The sequence below is a fragment of the Orcinus orca genome, chromosome 16, assembly GCF_937001465.1.
Source record: "Orcinus orca chromosome 16, mOrcOrc1.1, whole genome shotgun sequence".
NCBI classification, from domain to species: Eukaryota; Metazoa; Chordata; class Mammalia; order Artiodactyla; family Delphinidae; genus Orcinus; species Orcinus orca.
Window position 1 is genome coordinate 44,906,353 of NC_064574.1, and position 16,895 is coordinate 44,923,247.

The 16,895-nt window shown below is 48.1% G+C and overlaps 1 protein-coding gene across 1 annotated transcript; it reads right to left on the reverse strand.

Annotated features, from left to right (window-relative positions):
- Positions 1-273: 273 nt before the first annotated feature.
- LOC125961449 (cornifin-B-like) lies at positions 274-786 on the reverse strand. Its single transcript, XM_049699392.1, has one exon. The coding sequence runs from the start codon at positions 784-786 to the stop codon at positions 274-276; it is 513 nt and encodes a 170-aa protein (XP_049555349.1).
- Between the last annotated feature and the right edge of the window lie 16,109 nt (positions 787-16,895).

Below are 16,895 nucleotides of genomic sequence, written 5' to 3' on the forward strand. Positions count from 1 at the left end.
ACAGGCCTGGGAGCTCAGCACGGCCCGTTTAGACCATGGGGCGGTTATCATCTCGGGTGTCTTGACTCTCCCTCTTCCCAGGTGGGAAAGGACACCTTGATGCGGGGGAGGGCAGTATGGCTGGCAAGGCCTGAAGGGCGAGATCTCCCACGCACCCGGCTCCTCTTCCAACACGCCTTTCCCTCTAGGGTCCCGTTCCCATGACAAAGGGCCACAGACAAGACTCTAGGCCCTGAGGAAGGGGCTGCCCAAGAAAGGAACCCATTGGGGACCTCATTCTGGCAGCAGGAGGTGGCTGCAGGGTGAGCAGGGCCTGGGGTACATGGTGAGCAGGGCCTGGGGTACAGGGTGAGCAGGGCCTGGGATACAGGGTGAGCAGGGCCCAGGGTACATGGTGAGCAGGGCCCGGGGTACATGGTGAGCAGGGCCTGGGGGTACATGGTGAGCAGGGCCTGGGGTACAGGGTGAGCAGGGCCTGGGATACATGGTGAGCAGGGCCTGGGGGTACATGGTGAGCAGGGCCCGGGGTACAGGGTGAGCAGGGCCTGGGGTACAGGGTGAGCAGGGCCTGGGGTACATGGTGAGCAGGGCCTGGGGTACAGGGTGAGCAGGGCCTGGGGTACATGGTGAGCAGGGCCTGGGGTACAGGGTGAGCAGGGCCTGGGGTACAGGGTGAGCAGGGCCTGGGATACAGGGTGAGCAGGGCCTGGGGTACAGGGTGAGCAGGGCCCGGGGTACATGGTGAGCAGGGCCTGGGATACAGGGTGAGCAGGGCCCAGGGTACATGGTGAGCAGGGCCCGGGGTACAGGGTGAGCAGGGCCTGGGGTACATGGTGAGCAGGGCCTGGGGTACAGGGTGAGCAGGGCCTGGGATACAGGGTGAGCAGGGCCTGGCGTACAGGGCGAGCAGGGCCTGGGATACACAGAGTCATGGGTAGGAAACTGAGTGGGGTGGTGAAGGCAGAAGCCATCCTGTGAACGAAGCCACTGGTCCTGACGGTTGCCTGGTGTCCATGCCCCAGCCTTGACCCCAGGAGATATGTGGAGGAACCAATAAGCATTGGGTTTTACAAATTACCATCCCCTGTCGCCCTTACATCAGAACGCTGTGGTGTAGCTGAATTGTGAGGGCTGCATCCTCTTGTCCCATCCCCCATTTTTTTCATACACATCCGATGAAGGTGGCTTTCATTGCAGAAAGTTTGGGGTCCCTGTAACTAGTCCTGCATGGATGGCTGACCCCCCACCTCCTCACAGTGGGGCGGATGCTGGTCAGCTGTTCCCACCTTTGGGCTCTCATGAGTGTTCCTCAGGGCCCTGCCTCTGGAGGAAAGGACGTGGGGGGAGCCAGATCCCTAACAGGATGAGGGGATGCTCAGGGCTCCGGACCCCAGCCTGCAGATTGGTCCTTATAGCTGTGTGACCTTGGGAAAGTCACTTACCCTCGATCAACATGACTTGCCTCACATGCAGAACAGTCATTAGGAACCACAAACCTACAGCCCTTCGGAAACTCAAGCACGCTAGGGAAGCGTCAGCCGTCGTTCTGCCTGGTCAAGTTTTTATGAGCTGCTAAAGGGAGCTTTGGCTGAAACCCCACTCCTCCTCAGCCAGCTCAAGCAGCCAGCTCAAGTCTCTGCTCTAGAAGGAACCACCCTCGTCTGTCAACTGGGCTTGAATGTTTCAGGCTCGTTTAGTTGAGTGCTTAACTCAGCGGGTCAAATTGAGCCTGGAAAATGAGACATTCCTGCCCACCCTCTGACGTCACGTGTTGCAGCCACAGTGGGAGCAGGGGTGATTTCCAAGATTGTCCACAGCAACGCTTCTGTCCACATTCACGGGATCAGAGGATGTTAACGGAATCTTTGTTTTTCCCCTGTGGATCACAGCCCAGTCTCGTGGGCCCATCCAAACCCTGAATCTGGTTACGTCAGTCAAAGCTGCCAGCAGTACAGACCCAACCCCGAGGCCGTTCCACTTGGGGGGCTTTGGAGGAGCAGGGTGGTTGGGTCCTTCAGCAGAGTCGAGGAGAGAAGGTTGGAAAGCAACCTCAGAATGTCAGAGGTGTTCGCTGGAGGTGGGCGCAGGTTGATGTGTGCGCCGTAAGCCAGCTCCATGGGGCCACGAGGGGTACAGCATGGCCACCTCTGTCCATCCTGACCCAGGAGCAGAGGGGTGGGGACGAAGGACGCAGGGGCCGCCAGCCTCTGCCGCTTGAGCTCAGCTCACGGCCTGCACCCTCTAGCTCTGGTGCCTGGGCTGGTCCAGCTCCCAGGCTCAGCCACTGAGAGTTTCTCCTGAGATTTACGGGAGGCTGGGGTGTCTCTCTCTCCCAGGGCATCCTGTCTCCCTGTGCAGCTAGGACTGAGGCAGGTTTTGTCTTATGTTGTTTTGTTTTTCATGGCTTTAAGAAGACTTGGAAACTTCCTCTGCAGAATTTTTCAAACTGGGAATAGGAATGCGATTTCTATTTTTTCTTTTTTTAAAAAAAATTTATTTATTTATTCATTTATTTAATTTTTGGCTGCATTGGGTCTTTGCTTGCACGCGGATTTTCTCTAGTTGCTGAGAGCAGGGGCTACTCTTCGTTGTGGTGTGCGGGCTTCTCATTGCGGTGGACTCTCTTGTTGCAGAGCACAGGCTCTAGGCGCGCGGGCTTCAGTAGTTGTGGCGCACAGGCTTCAGGAGTTGTGGCTCATGGGCTCTAGAGCGCAGGCTCAGTAGTTGCGGTGCATGGGCTTAGCTGCTCCGCGGCACGTGGGATCTTTCTGGACCAGAACTCGAGCCCGTGTCCCCTGCACTGACAGGCAGATTCTTAACCACTGAGCCACCAGGAAAGCCCGATTTCTATTGTTTCTTCGAGAATTTTCTGGAGCCCGAGGCCTATGCCGAGGGCTGCATCCCAAGTGAGTGAGTTGTCGTAGCTGCAGCCTCTGGGTCCTCCTCCTCTTGAGAACCAGGCTTATCCCCAGGTGCCACATCAAGGTAAAAACCAGGGCACAGAGCAGACCTCAGGGCATTGCTCTCCTCTGCAACCCCCAGTTGTCCAGTGCCAGCTTCATTATATCTGTGGAATTTCTAAGTTGTTCTTTTCTCTCTGTGTTGGGAGAAAAATGTAGGAAGAAATGAGGATTAGCTATTCAGTGGCTGGAGAGTAGATTTGAATAGTCACTGGTGCTAGTCACAGATATTCTTGATCTTTTTCTGGGCACATATTGGGGTAGAACTGAGTGCCCTCTTTGACATCAGACAAGGCCACGAGACTTGCTTTGGCCAATGACATGCGAGCAGAACATCACAGGTCACTTCCGGTTGGTTAGCAGCTTTATGGGCGGCTCCCAAACTCACCGTGCCCCTTCCCTGCCCCTGAGGTTTGGAAGCGTCTGTTGGGATGCAGCCTCTGCCGTCCTGGGAGACGAAGCCTTTATCGTCCCAGGTCCCCCAGTGATTATTACGAGCAGAAACCCCGCCACAGGCCAGCCCATGGCAGACACACAATGTGAGCAAGAGATAAGTCTTTGTTATTTGAATCCCTTAGATTTTGAGGTTGTAGCAGAGCCTGTCGTGTCCTCACCGACACAAAACAAAATACCAAGTGTGCGTATAGTGGGTCCTTCCTGCCGAGTCTGGTCCTCCTGACTGAGGAATGCGTAAGCAGCCTCATCTAGTTCAGCTGTGGGATACCTGCCAATCTCTCTGCTTTGGGGCTGTGCTAGTAGTTTTCTGTGAATCATGTGAACTGACCTCCCCAGTTCTGGGTCTTCTCCGCTCATTATCTGTCCGTTTTCTGTCTCTTCGCTACTCAAATAACAGAGTCCTCAGCAGGTGATTTCTAAGGTGGTTTTGCTTTCCTCTTATAGGCTCTGAACCTATTTCTACACCCACTGCCTCCACCTCCTGCATCTCCTTCCATTTCCGGGCCCTTGGTGTACATCACCTAGCCTTATCTTTTCTGAAAGCTTTGCTCTCTGTGGCCGGCAGCCTCTGGGTTAGGCTTTCTAATGTCTACATGACTTGTGGAGTGTAGATGCTGATTGCCTTTCAATGAGAAAAGAAACTTCTGATTTGATATCTAGCAGGGTAGGTGCTCTCTTATGGATCTGGGGCAATGTTTTAAGCAGCCCCTCCCCCTGCTCAGTACCTTCCACACCTTTTCTCTTACATCTTTCAATGTGGCACAGAGTGGAGAGATCCAAAATACCTGAATGGTACAGATGAACTGGTTTACAAGGCAGAAAAGAGACACAGATGTAGAGAACAAACGTATGGACACCAAGGCGGGAAAGTGGAGGCGGGGCGTGGTGGTGGTGTGATGAATTGGGAGATTGGGATTGACATATATACGCTAATATGCATAAAATAGATAACTAATAAGAACCTGCTGTATAGAAATAAATAAATAAAATTTAAAAAAGAAAAGAATTCCACTTACACTAGCATCAAACAGAATAAAATATTTAAGAACAAATTTCACAAAAGATTTGCAAAACTTACACTCTGAAAACTACAAACCATAGTTAGAAGAAATGAAAGAAGACCTAAGTAAATGGAAAATCATCCTGTGCTCCTAGATTCAAAGACTTAATGTTGTTCAGCTTGCCAAACTCTCCAAGTTGATCTATTGAATCAATCTCAGTTGGTTTCTTTTCAGAATTTGACAAGCTGATCCTAAAACTCATACGGAAATGTCAGGGACCCAAAACTTGAAATAATTATCATCATTTAAAAAACTAGTAAAAAAAAAGAACAAAAAACTAGTAAAGATCCATTTGTAGGCAATTCTGAAGAAGCGTTTGAAGCCTAGATGTCTCCCTTTCCCCAGGATTCGCTAGGGGGAGAAGCAGAGGCCTCCCATTCTAGCTCACCTTCCAGGGCTGTCTGGGCTGCATTTCCATGTAGCTAAGGCTCCCCGTGTGACCTGCCATGACACAGCAGTGTGAGGTGAGGTGCGGACCCCGTGCAGAGCCTTGTCTCAGGCATCATGTCAGAAACCCACATATGCAGCATCAAACGTGAAACAGTGATGCAAAGAGACCACTACTTCATTTCAGAGTTGTGACGATGAGCCTTGGAAAGGCTAGTGACTTGTCAAAGGGCTAAATAACTTTCTGAGGCCTAAGCAGCGAGTCAGACCTCAAAGCCATGTCTTCTGACTCTAGCTTCAGGTTGGTTTCTATACCACGCTGCCTGGCCAGCTTGCAAAGCAGGGAGCTGATGTGGGCTTACAGGATTTAAGACGGGACCCTGAGTAAGAAAATAACCCAAGTCCCTCCTTCCGTGGGTGCATACAAAGGAGGGAAACATACTCAGTTTTCATGAAGAAATAATCATCCTCACGCCTGTTCACTTCGAGATATTTCTTGAGTGTGTACATTTTTCTCAGCCCTGGAGACACCTTTTACCATTGACCCGGAGCTAGAGTCTAAATACTTTGAGGTTTAGGATGAGGGTGAGTGCTACGTGGGAATGGTCTAAGAAGTCCAGTTTAGGTGATAAGGATTTCCGCATCCCAGCTGGCCCAGCTCCCACTGCCTTCCAGGTTTCGGCAATATTGCATACACTTTTTTTCATTCCACGTGTCCTTTCCTTTGTTTTAAAATATTTGCCTTGGATGTGTAGCATCCATGCAGTGCTGACATGCAGCCGATCTCATGAGTCAAGGTGTGAGGGAGAAAGTCCCCGTGTTGGAGGCATGTTTCAAGATGCCCAGAAGAGCTTGGAGGGGCACCCCCACGTCTGACTTTCACCTTCAAGTTAAGAGCAGGATCCAGGGCTGGTGGGCTATTCTGTGATAATTCCAGGGGCTATTGCCCATATTAAGAAGGAACTTTTTTTTTTCTTTTTCTGGAACTCTTTTTTGAGCCCTATTTGGAATGCTCAGTTTGGAGCTAGTGGTGCTACAGGTCCTAAGACCTGAGCAAAATTGTTTGAGATCCTTAGGCGCAGAGACTTCTCTTTATCTACCCCAGGACTCCTGGGGGGCCAGGAGGGTCTGGCCTCAGATATGTGTCATGGTTCTCAGAGGGTCCCAGGGACTCGTCTCCTGCTCCCTCCTGGCCCCAGGCAGAGCGCGTTGCAACGTCAAGGTTGTGGTGCTAAACCCCTTAGGCATCCGCTCTCTCTGGCCTCTGAGCCTTCACACCTGTTCCATCCTCTCCTGGAGCCACCTCTTTTTTTTTGGTCCCCATAGATCGGAGTGAGACGGAATTACGCCTGGAGACTCTGATTCACCCCTTCTGCTTCCCCAGGTACAGCATGAGCGGTTGGTGGCCCACCCATAGCCCATCAGGCCTTCCCAGTACCAGTTACAGTGGCTTAATCGCTCACAGTCTGAAGACTGCTTGGCAGCCAGAGCTGTGCATCTAGACGGAGGTGCTGGAAAATGCCCGGCCCACTCATATAACACACGGCAGCTCTCCACTAGCGGCTGACGGGCCTGGTGGACAAATACCCCGGCTCCCTTGCCCCTCAGGTGGGATTTCCCTGAAGATATGTGGTCTGCAGGGGGTCTCAGAGTCCCTGGCAGGATGCGCTCTGATAGTCCACAGTGGTAACTTCTCGAAACACACCCTGTGCTGAATGCCTTCCCTTCCCTGTCTCACCCGCTCCTTCACTTACCAGGGTTTCCTGGGATCATCTTCCAAACAAACTGCACCCTTGTCTCAGGGTCTGCTTCTGGGGCGACTCAAGCCAAGACACCTTCCTAGTACTTACTGTAGCTGCCTATCTGACTTCAGGGCACCCTCCACCTAACCCTGCAGTCAGGATGGGCTGGAAGGAGTTGCTCTCGTTCCCTGCAGTATCCCAGTGCCTGGTGCACTGCCTGGCTCGCGATTAGTGCCAGTAAGTATTTTCTGAATGAAGAAGACACAGTGCAGCCTATGGAAGACCTTAACCATCTGGCAGGGAGACAGACACAAGCAGGTAAATGACGACTCAGAGGCATAAGGGGAACCAGTGCAGCATCTCCAAAGGTCACACAGAAAGGGGGGGACCCACTGTGTGTAAGGTGCACACAGAGTCAGAGCAAGTGACCTCAGTGTCTTAAATGACTGAATAAACCAGGTGGGGAAACAGGGAAGACGGCTGAGCAAAAACAAGAGTAAAGGTGAGTGTGGTAGACACAGCGATGGGCTGCCTGATCTCCCTCCAGGGAAGGACTGCTGCCAGGCGGCAGGAAGTGTGGTCAGCAGGCTGCCCGCAGCCATCAGCTCCCGCGAGGGCAGAGAGCCATCTTGCCAAGGTCGAGCCAGCCTGGAATGGTCTGCCTCAGTGACTGGGTAAGACGGGGGTATGAAGGCAGGGCTGGTTTGACCTGATTCTGGACCCTGAGCAGGTCACAGTGACCTCTGTGCTCCCGGGGGGCTGGCCAGGGATCTGCCAGTCCTGCAGCCTCCAAGCTCTTCCTCTGCCTAATCTGGTCAAGAAGCCTCCCGCTTCTTCCCTTCACAGGGACTGATCCCTACTCAGGGTTGCCAGATTAGCAAATAAAAATACAGAGTGCCCAGTTAAATTTAAATTTCAGATAAGCAATGAATCATTTTTATATGAATATTCCAGATATCGCATGGGACATACTTCGAATACTAAAGAATGATTCTTTGTCTGCAATTCAATGTGCTGAGGCACCTTATCTTTCATCTGACAACCCTATCAATGATATTTATCATTCCCCCCTCCAGTTCCACCTCGTTATCTGCTCTGGAGGACTGGCCGGCAGCCCCAGCATAGGAGGCACCGTGTGATGTGGGGCTGCAGGCCGTTCCCACTGAGATGGGGGTAGCGGTTGTCAGAAGGTAGGGCTGAAGAGCAGGAGACTCCGAGTTCTTCATCTAAAAATCACGAATTTTATCCTCAGAGACAATGATGGAAAAGGATGGAAGGCTCTAGGCAGAAGGTGGCCGGGTTTGCATTTCAGAAAGGCCCTTCTCATGACTGTGAGCATGGCCAGGAGGCTGCTACAGCCTGAGGGTCACCCTAGGACAAGGAGACAAGGGACTTCTGAGATGTTCCACATTGGGATAGAACTTCGTTTGGAGGAGCAGAGGAGAGGACCAGTTACGTCCCAGGCCTCTGGGTCAGGACGCTGTATGGGGTGCATGTGGTTCAACTAAGGGGCACCAGCATCTACACCATGGGCTCTGCTTGCTCAACCCGGCTTCGTGGGAGGTGTGATCCCAGGGTGGCAAGAGTGAGAAAGGAAGTGGAAGGATGTGGAGGAGGAGAGAGGCAGAGGTCACGCAGGCCGTGCACATTGGATCCTGGTACCTGGCTGCACCATCACAGTGAGCGACTTCTGGTCCAACCAACGGAGTCACCTGGTCTCATGGCCTTTGAGGGCAGGAAGGGAGAGATTGATTTTGTGGACCCTTCTACCTCTTCTCGCTGAGGCCTTAGCTCCTCCACTGCTCTGGGCTACGTTACCTGATGCCTCCAGGCAGCCACGTCCTGTCTCCCGTGATCCCTGAGCCTGTCGGAGTCCAGAGATGGAGGCTGGACCAGGGCCGCAGGGGGTCTGAGTGGGCTGAGCTTGGGTGGGACTTGCAATCCTTCCGTGGTGTGTGCAACAGAGGCGCTGCCGGACCCCAGCCCAAGGGTGTCCGAGATAACCTCCAGTTTGAGGAGATAAGAGAAGATGTGGCTGGATTGGGGGGGTGAGTTATCCTCTGAGCAAGTGGTCAAGGATGGAGGTGGAGGGGGCAGACCAGGACCTCCAGCTCCCAAAATCCACCTGATGCAACCAGCTGATGACCAGTACAATTAGCTGTGCCCTGAGCGACCCAGGGCTCCAGGAGCTGCCCACAGAACTGGAGCGCGGGGTCCCAGGCTGCGGGGAGAGGTGCTCCTGTGGTCATCACGCATGTGAGGTTCAGAACCCAGGGGTGGGGTGATGGGCTATGACTTGGTGAAGAGGACAGAAGCAATGCATGGACAAGGTCAGGGTCCATGGAGGCAGAAGGCACTGACCTTCAAGGTGGGCGGGGCTCAGTGGATAGAATGGAAAAGGTTGCTCAGCAAGACCCCCCACCCCCCAACCCCCCAAAAAGAACAAGAACACAAGGCTGTGGGGCTCAGGGCTGGAGGGGCAGGTGGTCCAAAGGTGAAGGCTTCTGAAAGGTTGAGGTGGCAGATGAGACAGAGAGAGTTCCTCAGGCCTGGCACTTAGAAGCAGCTCAGTGACTTTTATCAGCATAATCAATTCTAAGAATAAATTTGGTACATTCAAGCTAAGGTTTTCCATCAGTAACTAAAAACATGAAATAAGGGTTGCAACTGAAGCCACAGCTTCAAGCCATGTTCAAGGAATCTTGCTCCTTGCCCCCATTTCAGACTTTTCTCTGGTTTAATAAAGAAGCAGGAATGATCTTGAGACAGGAAAATCTCTTAGCCTTGCAGTAAAGCAAAGAACGCAGCTAAATTCTTTGAACTCAGTGTCTCTGACAGTGTAAGAGGATTTCAAGAAAGGCTTCATTTTTCAGAAATGGAACCAAGAAAAGCAAACGAGGACAAGCCCTCATGAAACATTCTCTGAAACCCATCTGCTCCTGAGAGCCATCTCCACAAACAAGTTCATCTGTTTCTGGAAATGTATTATTTTTTCATCCTCATAGGCATCTCAAAAATGAAGCCTTGCTAGGGTTGAGACAAAATTCTTTACCCTTTACCCATTTAGACCTAGAAAAAAATAATGATCATTTTCCTAAATTTCTCAGCAGATTATAATGGCATTTCGTATTGGTTTTGGTAAATCGGTAAAGGAATTACCATTTTATTTTCCCATTTCTCACCTCTCCCCTGAGTGTGCATGTTCCCTTCTCTGTAATTAGACCTCTAGGCAGTCTAATTTTCTCACCAGGAATCCACTCAAGATTCCATTCCTGGGCTTCCCTGGTGACGTAGTTGTTAAGAATCCACCTGCCAGTGCAGGGGACACGGGTTCAAGCCCTGGTCTGGGAAGATCCCACATACCGCGGAGCAACTAAGACCCCGAGTCACAACTACTGAGCCTGCACTGTAGAGCCCATGAGCCACAACTACTGAAGACCCCGCACCTAGAACCCATGCTCCACAACAAGAGAAGCCACCACAACGAGAAGCCCGCGCACTGCAATGAAGAGAAGCCCCTGCTCACCGCAACCAGAGAAAAGCCCGCGCAGCAATGAAGACCCAACACAGCCAAAAAATAAAATAAATTTTTAAAAAAAGGTTCCATCCCTAAACTTAGTTGCTGCCAACTGCTTTCTGATTTTGACTCTAACTGCTAACTGAAGACTGAGGGGTCTTCACTTCCCAGAGGCGTTTACTTTGGGAAAGAAGTGTCTCCCAGAGGGGCATCTGCATTGTGGGAAGAATCTGGCAGTTATCCAGGAGAAAAACAATGAATAATGAGTCCATGACTTTGCCAGCGTGGTGTTGGAGGTCAAGGGAAATGAGAAAAATTCCTGTGGAGGAAGAGGCTGCAAGATTCTGTTAAGTGGTGGATCCCACATGAGGTGTGGGGTGCTCTAAAAGCAGCCTTAGAAGGTGATCCTAGACCTAATCAAACTCACCAGCTCTTGCACAGCAAAGGAAACCATAAACAAAATGAAAAGACAACCTACAGATTGGAAGAAAATATTTGCAAATGATACAACCGACAAGGGCTTAATTTCCAAAATATACAAACAGCTCATACAACTCAACAACAACAAAAAAAACAATCCAGTTGAAAAATGGGCAGAAGGCCTAAATAGACATTTCCCCAAGGAAGAAATACAGATGGCCAGTAGGCACATGAAAAGATGCTCAACATTGCTAGTTATTAGCAGAATGAAAATTAAAACCACAGTGAGGTACCATCTCACACCAGTCAGAATGGCCATTATTAAAAAGTCTACATATAACAAATGCTGGAGAGGGTGTGGAGGAATTCCTACACTGTTGGTAGGAATGTAAGTTGGTGCAGCCTCTGTGGAAAACAGTATGGAGTTTCCTTAGTGAACTAAAAATAGAATTACCATATGATCCAGCAATCCCACTCTTGGATATATATCCAGACAAAACTGTAATTCAAAAAGATACATGCACCCCTATGTTCACAGCAGCACTATTCACAATAGTCAAGACATGGAAACAACCTAAACATGTCTATCGACAGATGAATGGATAAATATGTGGTACATGTATACAATGGAATATTACTCAGCCATAAAAAAGAATGAAATAATGCCATTTGCAGCAACATGGATGGACCTAGAGATTACCATACTAAGTAAAGTAAGTCAGAAAGAGAAAGACAAATACCATATGATATCACTTATATGTGGAATCTAAAAAATGACACAAATGAACCTATCTATGAAACAGATCAGGGACATAGAGAACAGACTGGGGTTGCCAAGGGGGAGGGAGGTGGGAGAGGGTTGGAATGGGAGTTTGGGATTAGCAGATGCAAACTGGTATGTATAGGATGGATAAACTACAAGGTCCTATGGTAGAGCACAGGGAACTATATTCAATATCCTGTGATAAACCATAATGGAAAAGGATATGAAAAAGAATGTATATACATGTATAACGAGTCACTTTGCTGTACAGCAGTAATGAACACAACATTGTAATTCAACTATATTTGAATAAAAAATAAATAAATAAATAAATAAATAAATAAATAAAAAATAAAAAAAGAAGGTGGTCCTAGAGGTGCTGAGCTCATACAGGATTGGAACTTGACAGCAGCAATCGGTTATCCCAAATTCAGCCTCGCAGCACCTCTCCCCAGCTTTGTCCACTCCTGTCTGATCTTCACCTGCACATCCTGCCTTTAGGGTTAGGGGCCTGGGCAGATTGAGAATAAACCGAAATGAACCAGGAGGAGAGCAAACAGATTAAGTCCTCGTCTGAAATGACATTTCCTAATATTTTACTCTTTATTTTCTGTGATTTATCTAACTTTAACTAATGGGACTAGACTAAGATATCGAGATATATCTGGTATGGTTAAACCCCAAAAAGAAAAATTTTAAGATTAATCAAGCAACTCCAGCTTGTATTCCTGGGACAGAGGAAGTGGCTGAACGTTGGTTCTTTTTTTTTTTTTTTTGCGGTACGCGGCCTCTCACTGCTGTGGCCTCTCCCGTTGCGGAGCACAGGCTCCGGACGCGCAGGCTCAGCGGCCATGGCTCACGGGCCCAGCTGCTCCGCGGCATGTGGGATCTTCCCGGACCGGGGCACGAATCCGTGTCCCCTGCATCGGCAGGTGGACTCTCAACCACTGCGCCACCAGGGAAGCCCTGAACGTTGGTTCTTGACAAACGTCCATCCTCTTCTTCTTGATACCAACACTACCATGGAAATGACAGAAGCCTACATGAATGACCTCTCCCTGAGACATTTGCATTATGTAAAGGAACATTTTTGTGTACATTTACACAACTGTAAATCAAAGGAAAAAAAAGTTTTGTTTAGGGAATCAAGCCAGCAAGACATTGGGTAAAATTGCAGGGATGGTCCCCAGGGATCTTGACCCTGGGGGGTTCTCCGGTACAAGCTGGTCAGATCTGTTCATGAGCAGAGAAAGTGAGACATGGGGGTGCATCCTGGCCCCTTCAGTGCAGATTGAACTGTTACATCATGAAAGAAGGCACATCCATCTGGAAATTGGACAATTGAATACAAGTTTCGCTCCCGTTCCTTCCTGTGCCATTGACTGAGCGCAGATCCCATTCTCACTCTTATTCTCCTGGTAAAATAAAACTAATATATGGACTCAGCTTGAAAATCAACGAGTGTGGTGACATGTTACCATTCTCATTATTATCACTCCTAAAGTTCTCAAAGTTCAGGAAATTGCAGGAAAAAAAAAAACATGGAAATTATTCTTAACTTCATTGCCCCAAAGCCACCAGTTTCCCCAAATTTAACCTATCTGAAAAAAAAGAAAACCTGTTGAATAAGTACCAGTTACCATTTAGCCCTTTAGAGTTGCAGGTTTGCGCTTAATAATTTCCAGAAAGGCTGATGCCCGTGGATATTTTAGAGATGTGGGAGGAGGTTTGCAGAACATTGCCTTTTTTTTTAAATTCCCACTATTATTCAGTGAGGTAAAATAACGACAAGTCCATCAGCTAATCATCGCCTGATAAGAGGCGTCACACAATTTATGAAAGGAAAAAAACACTAACAAGCACATCCAAGGTAACCGAGGCTGATCACAGTGTCTGCAGAAAGTTTCCGTTTACAGTTTCCATTACAGATGGTCGGTTGTGCCATGAAAACCGACCAAGCAGGCTGCTGGAAGAGGGAGGGGATGTGGGGATATATGTATACATAGAGCTGATTCACTTTGTTATACAGCAGACACTAACACAACATTGTAAAGCAATTATACTCCAATAAAGATGTTAAAAACATATCTATATATATAAAGAATCTAAAAAAAAATAGTAAAAAAAAAAGCAGGCTGCTTGGCACCTAGGAGACATGACTGGGGCTTTCAGCACTCATGTTCTGAAGTTTCATTTGTGTTCCAGGAGGCTCAGCGTAATGCACAGAATGACTAACCTATGGCATCCAGCCAGGGAATGAATTCCTCCCTCCAATAAAGGAAAAAGAAAGAGCTCGCCATACTTATTCCATCCCTGTCTGTCCAGCATCTCAGATGCCTTTGTAGGGAGCAGCAGGTAATAACCTGCAGCTGAGAGGTGCTTGGAATAAGTGTGGCAGCTCTGCTTCCAGTTACTTCCAGAAACCAGTTACTGAAGAAAATAACACCCTGTCATTTGCTCTGTTTAAATGTATACAGAAGGCACTGTTGCAGCATGAAAACTACTTTTTTCTGTGGATTAACAGGCTTATCATCAAGATACAATCGGTTCCTGAAGTGTAGGAATCACCTGAACTCTTGGCCATGGGCTGGTGATGAAGACCTGCCATCTGTCTAAAATGGGCCAGCACCTTCCTTTAGCACCAAAACCCGCGTCTCCCTACTTCACCTGGACTTGCTGCTGGGTTTCTGCGGTTATGGCATCAACATTCTTCCTCTTTGAGAGATCATGTAATCTGCAAAGAGTCAAGGGTTCTAGATTCTCACCTTGTTCTGTGACTCCATTCTGTCATTCATTTATTCATTCAGAAATATTTACTGGGGACTCACTGGGAACTAGACATCACCAAAGATACAGAAATGAATAAGATAGACAACAAAAACAGAAAAAAATGTATGTGTGTGTGTGAGAGAGAGAGATAGAGAGAGAGAGAGGAGGGAGGGAGAGAGAGAGAGAGAGAGAGAGAGAGAGAATGAAAAAGACCATACAGAAACTCTGAATCGAGCACAGCGGCAGTGCCTGGGCAGTGACTTTAAACAGATCGCCTTTCTGATTACTTTAAGATCTGAACGGGATGGAGGAGCCTGCTGTGCACAAGTTGGGGGCAAGGGCAGCCCTTGGCAAGGACTAGAGCAAGCAGGGTAGGTGAGCCTTGATAAGGTGCTTGGACGGTGTTCTAACAGATACGAGATATTGTTGGAAGGTCTGAAGTAGGAAAGTAACTTGGTCCATGCTTTTAAAAAATCACCTTGACTCTGTGTAGATGCTAAAATGTCCAGGGCAAGGGACTAAAAGACTAGTTAGGAGGCCACAGACCCGCCCAGGCAGAACACTCTAAATGGTGGGTGCCAGGGATGGAGAGGAGGGGATTGGGGTCCCATTGTTTATGGGATACAGAGCTTCAGTTTTGGAAAATGATGAGCATTCTAGAGATGAACGGAGGTGATGGTTGCACAACAATGCTACTGCCCCAGAACTGTACACTTAAAAAGGGTGAAGATGGTAAGTGTTATGTATATTTCACCACAATAAAAAAAAAAGTGATTGGTAAGTTATTTTGTTGCTGATGGAATTTAGAGCCCTCACCCAACCTCCCAGATAAAACAAGATCAGGGGGAGGAGTTGGTGTCATTTAGGGTTTTGCTTTTTCCTTATAAAATTCACCTGTTATCAACATGATTTATTAGAAACTCAAAAATCCAAATAGTTTCTAAACAAGATTCAGTTACTAAAAGGTATAAGTTTTAAGGGTTCAACAAAGCAGTGACACAAAATGGTAATTAACTCAAGTCCATCCACACAGTCTTTCCAAACATCTGTTCTCTTTTCCCCTCTGTTCCCTCTTTGGTAGCTGCTGCTATGAAGTTACCACCCATCCTGACCCTTTCACTCATTCAGAGGCAATCGTGATGTGTATACAATCACAGATAATATTATCAAGAAGGATGTAGGGTTTTTGTGTTGTTTTTCAATTTTTTTTTTTTTAATTTCTGTTTCTTTTTTCTTTTTTTGACCATTCACCCAGTTTCCAGAGCACTGGTCATTCATTGTCTAAATCCCCTGGTCTATCCACGGGGCGCCTCACGCTCTCTTCCACAGTGATGCTGCCCACGGCATTTTCCTCTTTAACTCACCTCTGACTTTGCGTACTGTGGGAGTCTGCAGGGGTCTACAGTTCCTCCACTAGAGCACTGAGGCATAAAATACACGGCAAACCATGTGAATTCCTGCCAGTGGACCCCGCGTCATACACACTCAGTGGCGTGAGCTGCGTTACAGAACAGGATGGCGAAGGTGATACTCCAGCCCTGGCGTGGTGATCTTGGATAAGCCGCTTCCTGTCTCAGGCTGGGTTATGCCCTGGGATGAGGATTAAGTGCTGTTAACCAACATTTTAGAAATGGAGACCTGATTGAAATAAAGAGGAGTTTATTAGGGGGTTTTCTTAGGATTGTAGCCCAAAGGAGCACTTGAATTATGTTCCATCGGGCTATAAAATGGGGGGAGCTTCTAAGGGCAAAAACTGCAAGGCCATAGTTAGTTACATAAGTTGTTTGTCGAGAATTATAATTGGAGCTGGCAGGAAATAAGGGGGCTTGTTAATCAAGGATCAGTTGGGGTCCAAAATATTTGCATAGTTACAAGGGGGGGACCTTGAGACCATAAGATTGCAGCTGTCGTTTGTTGTTTCCAATATGACTGGTGGCGGCCTTGAGTTTGATGCAATTCAGAGAAATTCAAGTTCTCAGTGGTGGAGGGATATGTCTGACACCAGGTCCTCATTGGCCACCCAACTCCATTTTTAGATGCCTGGGCACTCATCCCTTCTAAGTCCACTAAGGGAACCAACATTTTTAGCATTTTCACTGTGTTTCATCTCTATTCTTCCCCCCAAACCCTCTGCTCCTAACTTGCTCCATTCTAGTCCACTGAGATGATTAGTGCTCCTCATGACGTTCTCCAGGGAAAAACCCGTTAAACAACCCAACTTTTTAAAAATGGACAAAATTTGGTTTTTTTAACATCTTTATTGGAGTATAATTGCTTTACAATGGTGTGTTAGTTTCTGCTGTATAACAAAGTGAATCAGCTATACATATACATATATCCCTATATCCCCTCCCTCTTGTGTCTCCCTCCCACCCTCCCTATCCCACCCTTCTACGTGGTCACAAAGCACTGAGCTGATCTCCCTGTGCTATGCGGCTGCTTCCCACTAGCTCTCTATTTTACATTTGGTAGTGTTTATAAGTCCATGCAACTCTCTCATTTCATCCCAGCTTACCCTTCCCCCTCTCCACATCCTCAAGTCCATTCTCTACATCTGTGTCTTTATTCCTGTCCTGCCCCTAGGTTCTTTAGAATCTTTTTTTTTTTTTTAGATTCCATATATATGTGTTAGCATACGGTATTTGTTTTTCTCTTTATGACTTAATTCACTCTGTATGACAGACTCTAGGTCCATCCACCTCACTACAAATAACTCAATTTCATTCCTTTTTATGGCTGAGTACTATTCCATTGTGTATATGTGCCACATCTTCTTTATCCATTCATCTATTGATGGACACTTAATTTGGTTCCATGTCC

Coding starts and splice junctions, on each gene's coding strand:
- LOC125961449 (XM_049699392.1), bottom strand. CDS start 786: ATGTACCCTGGGCCCTGCTCACCCTGTATCCCAGGCCCTGCTCACCAT.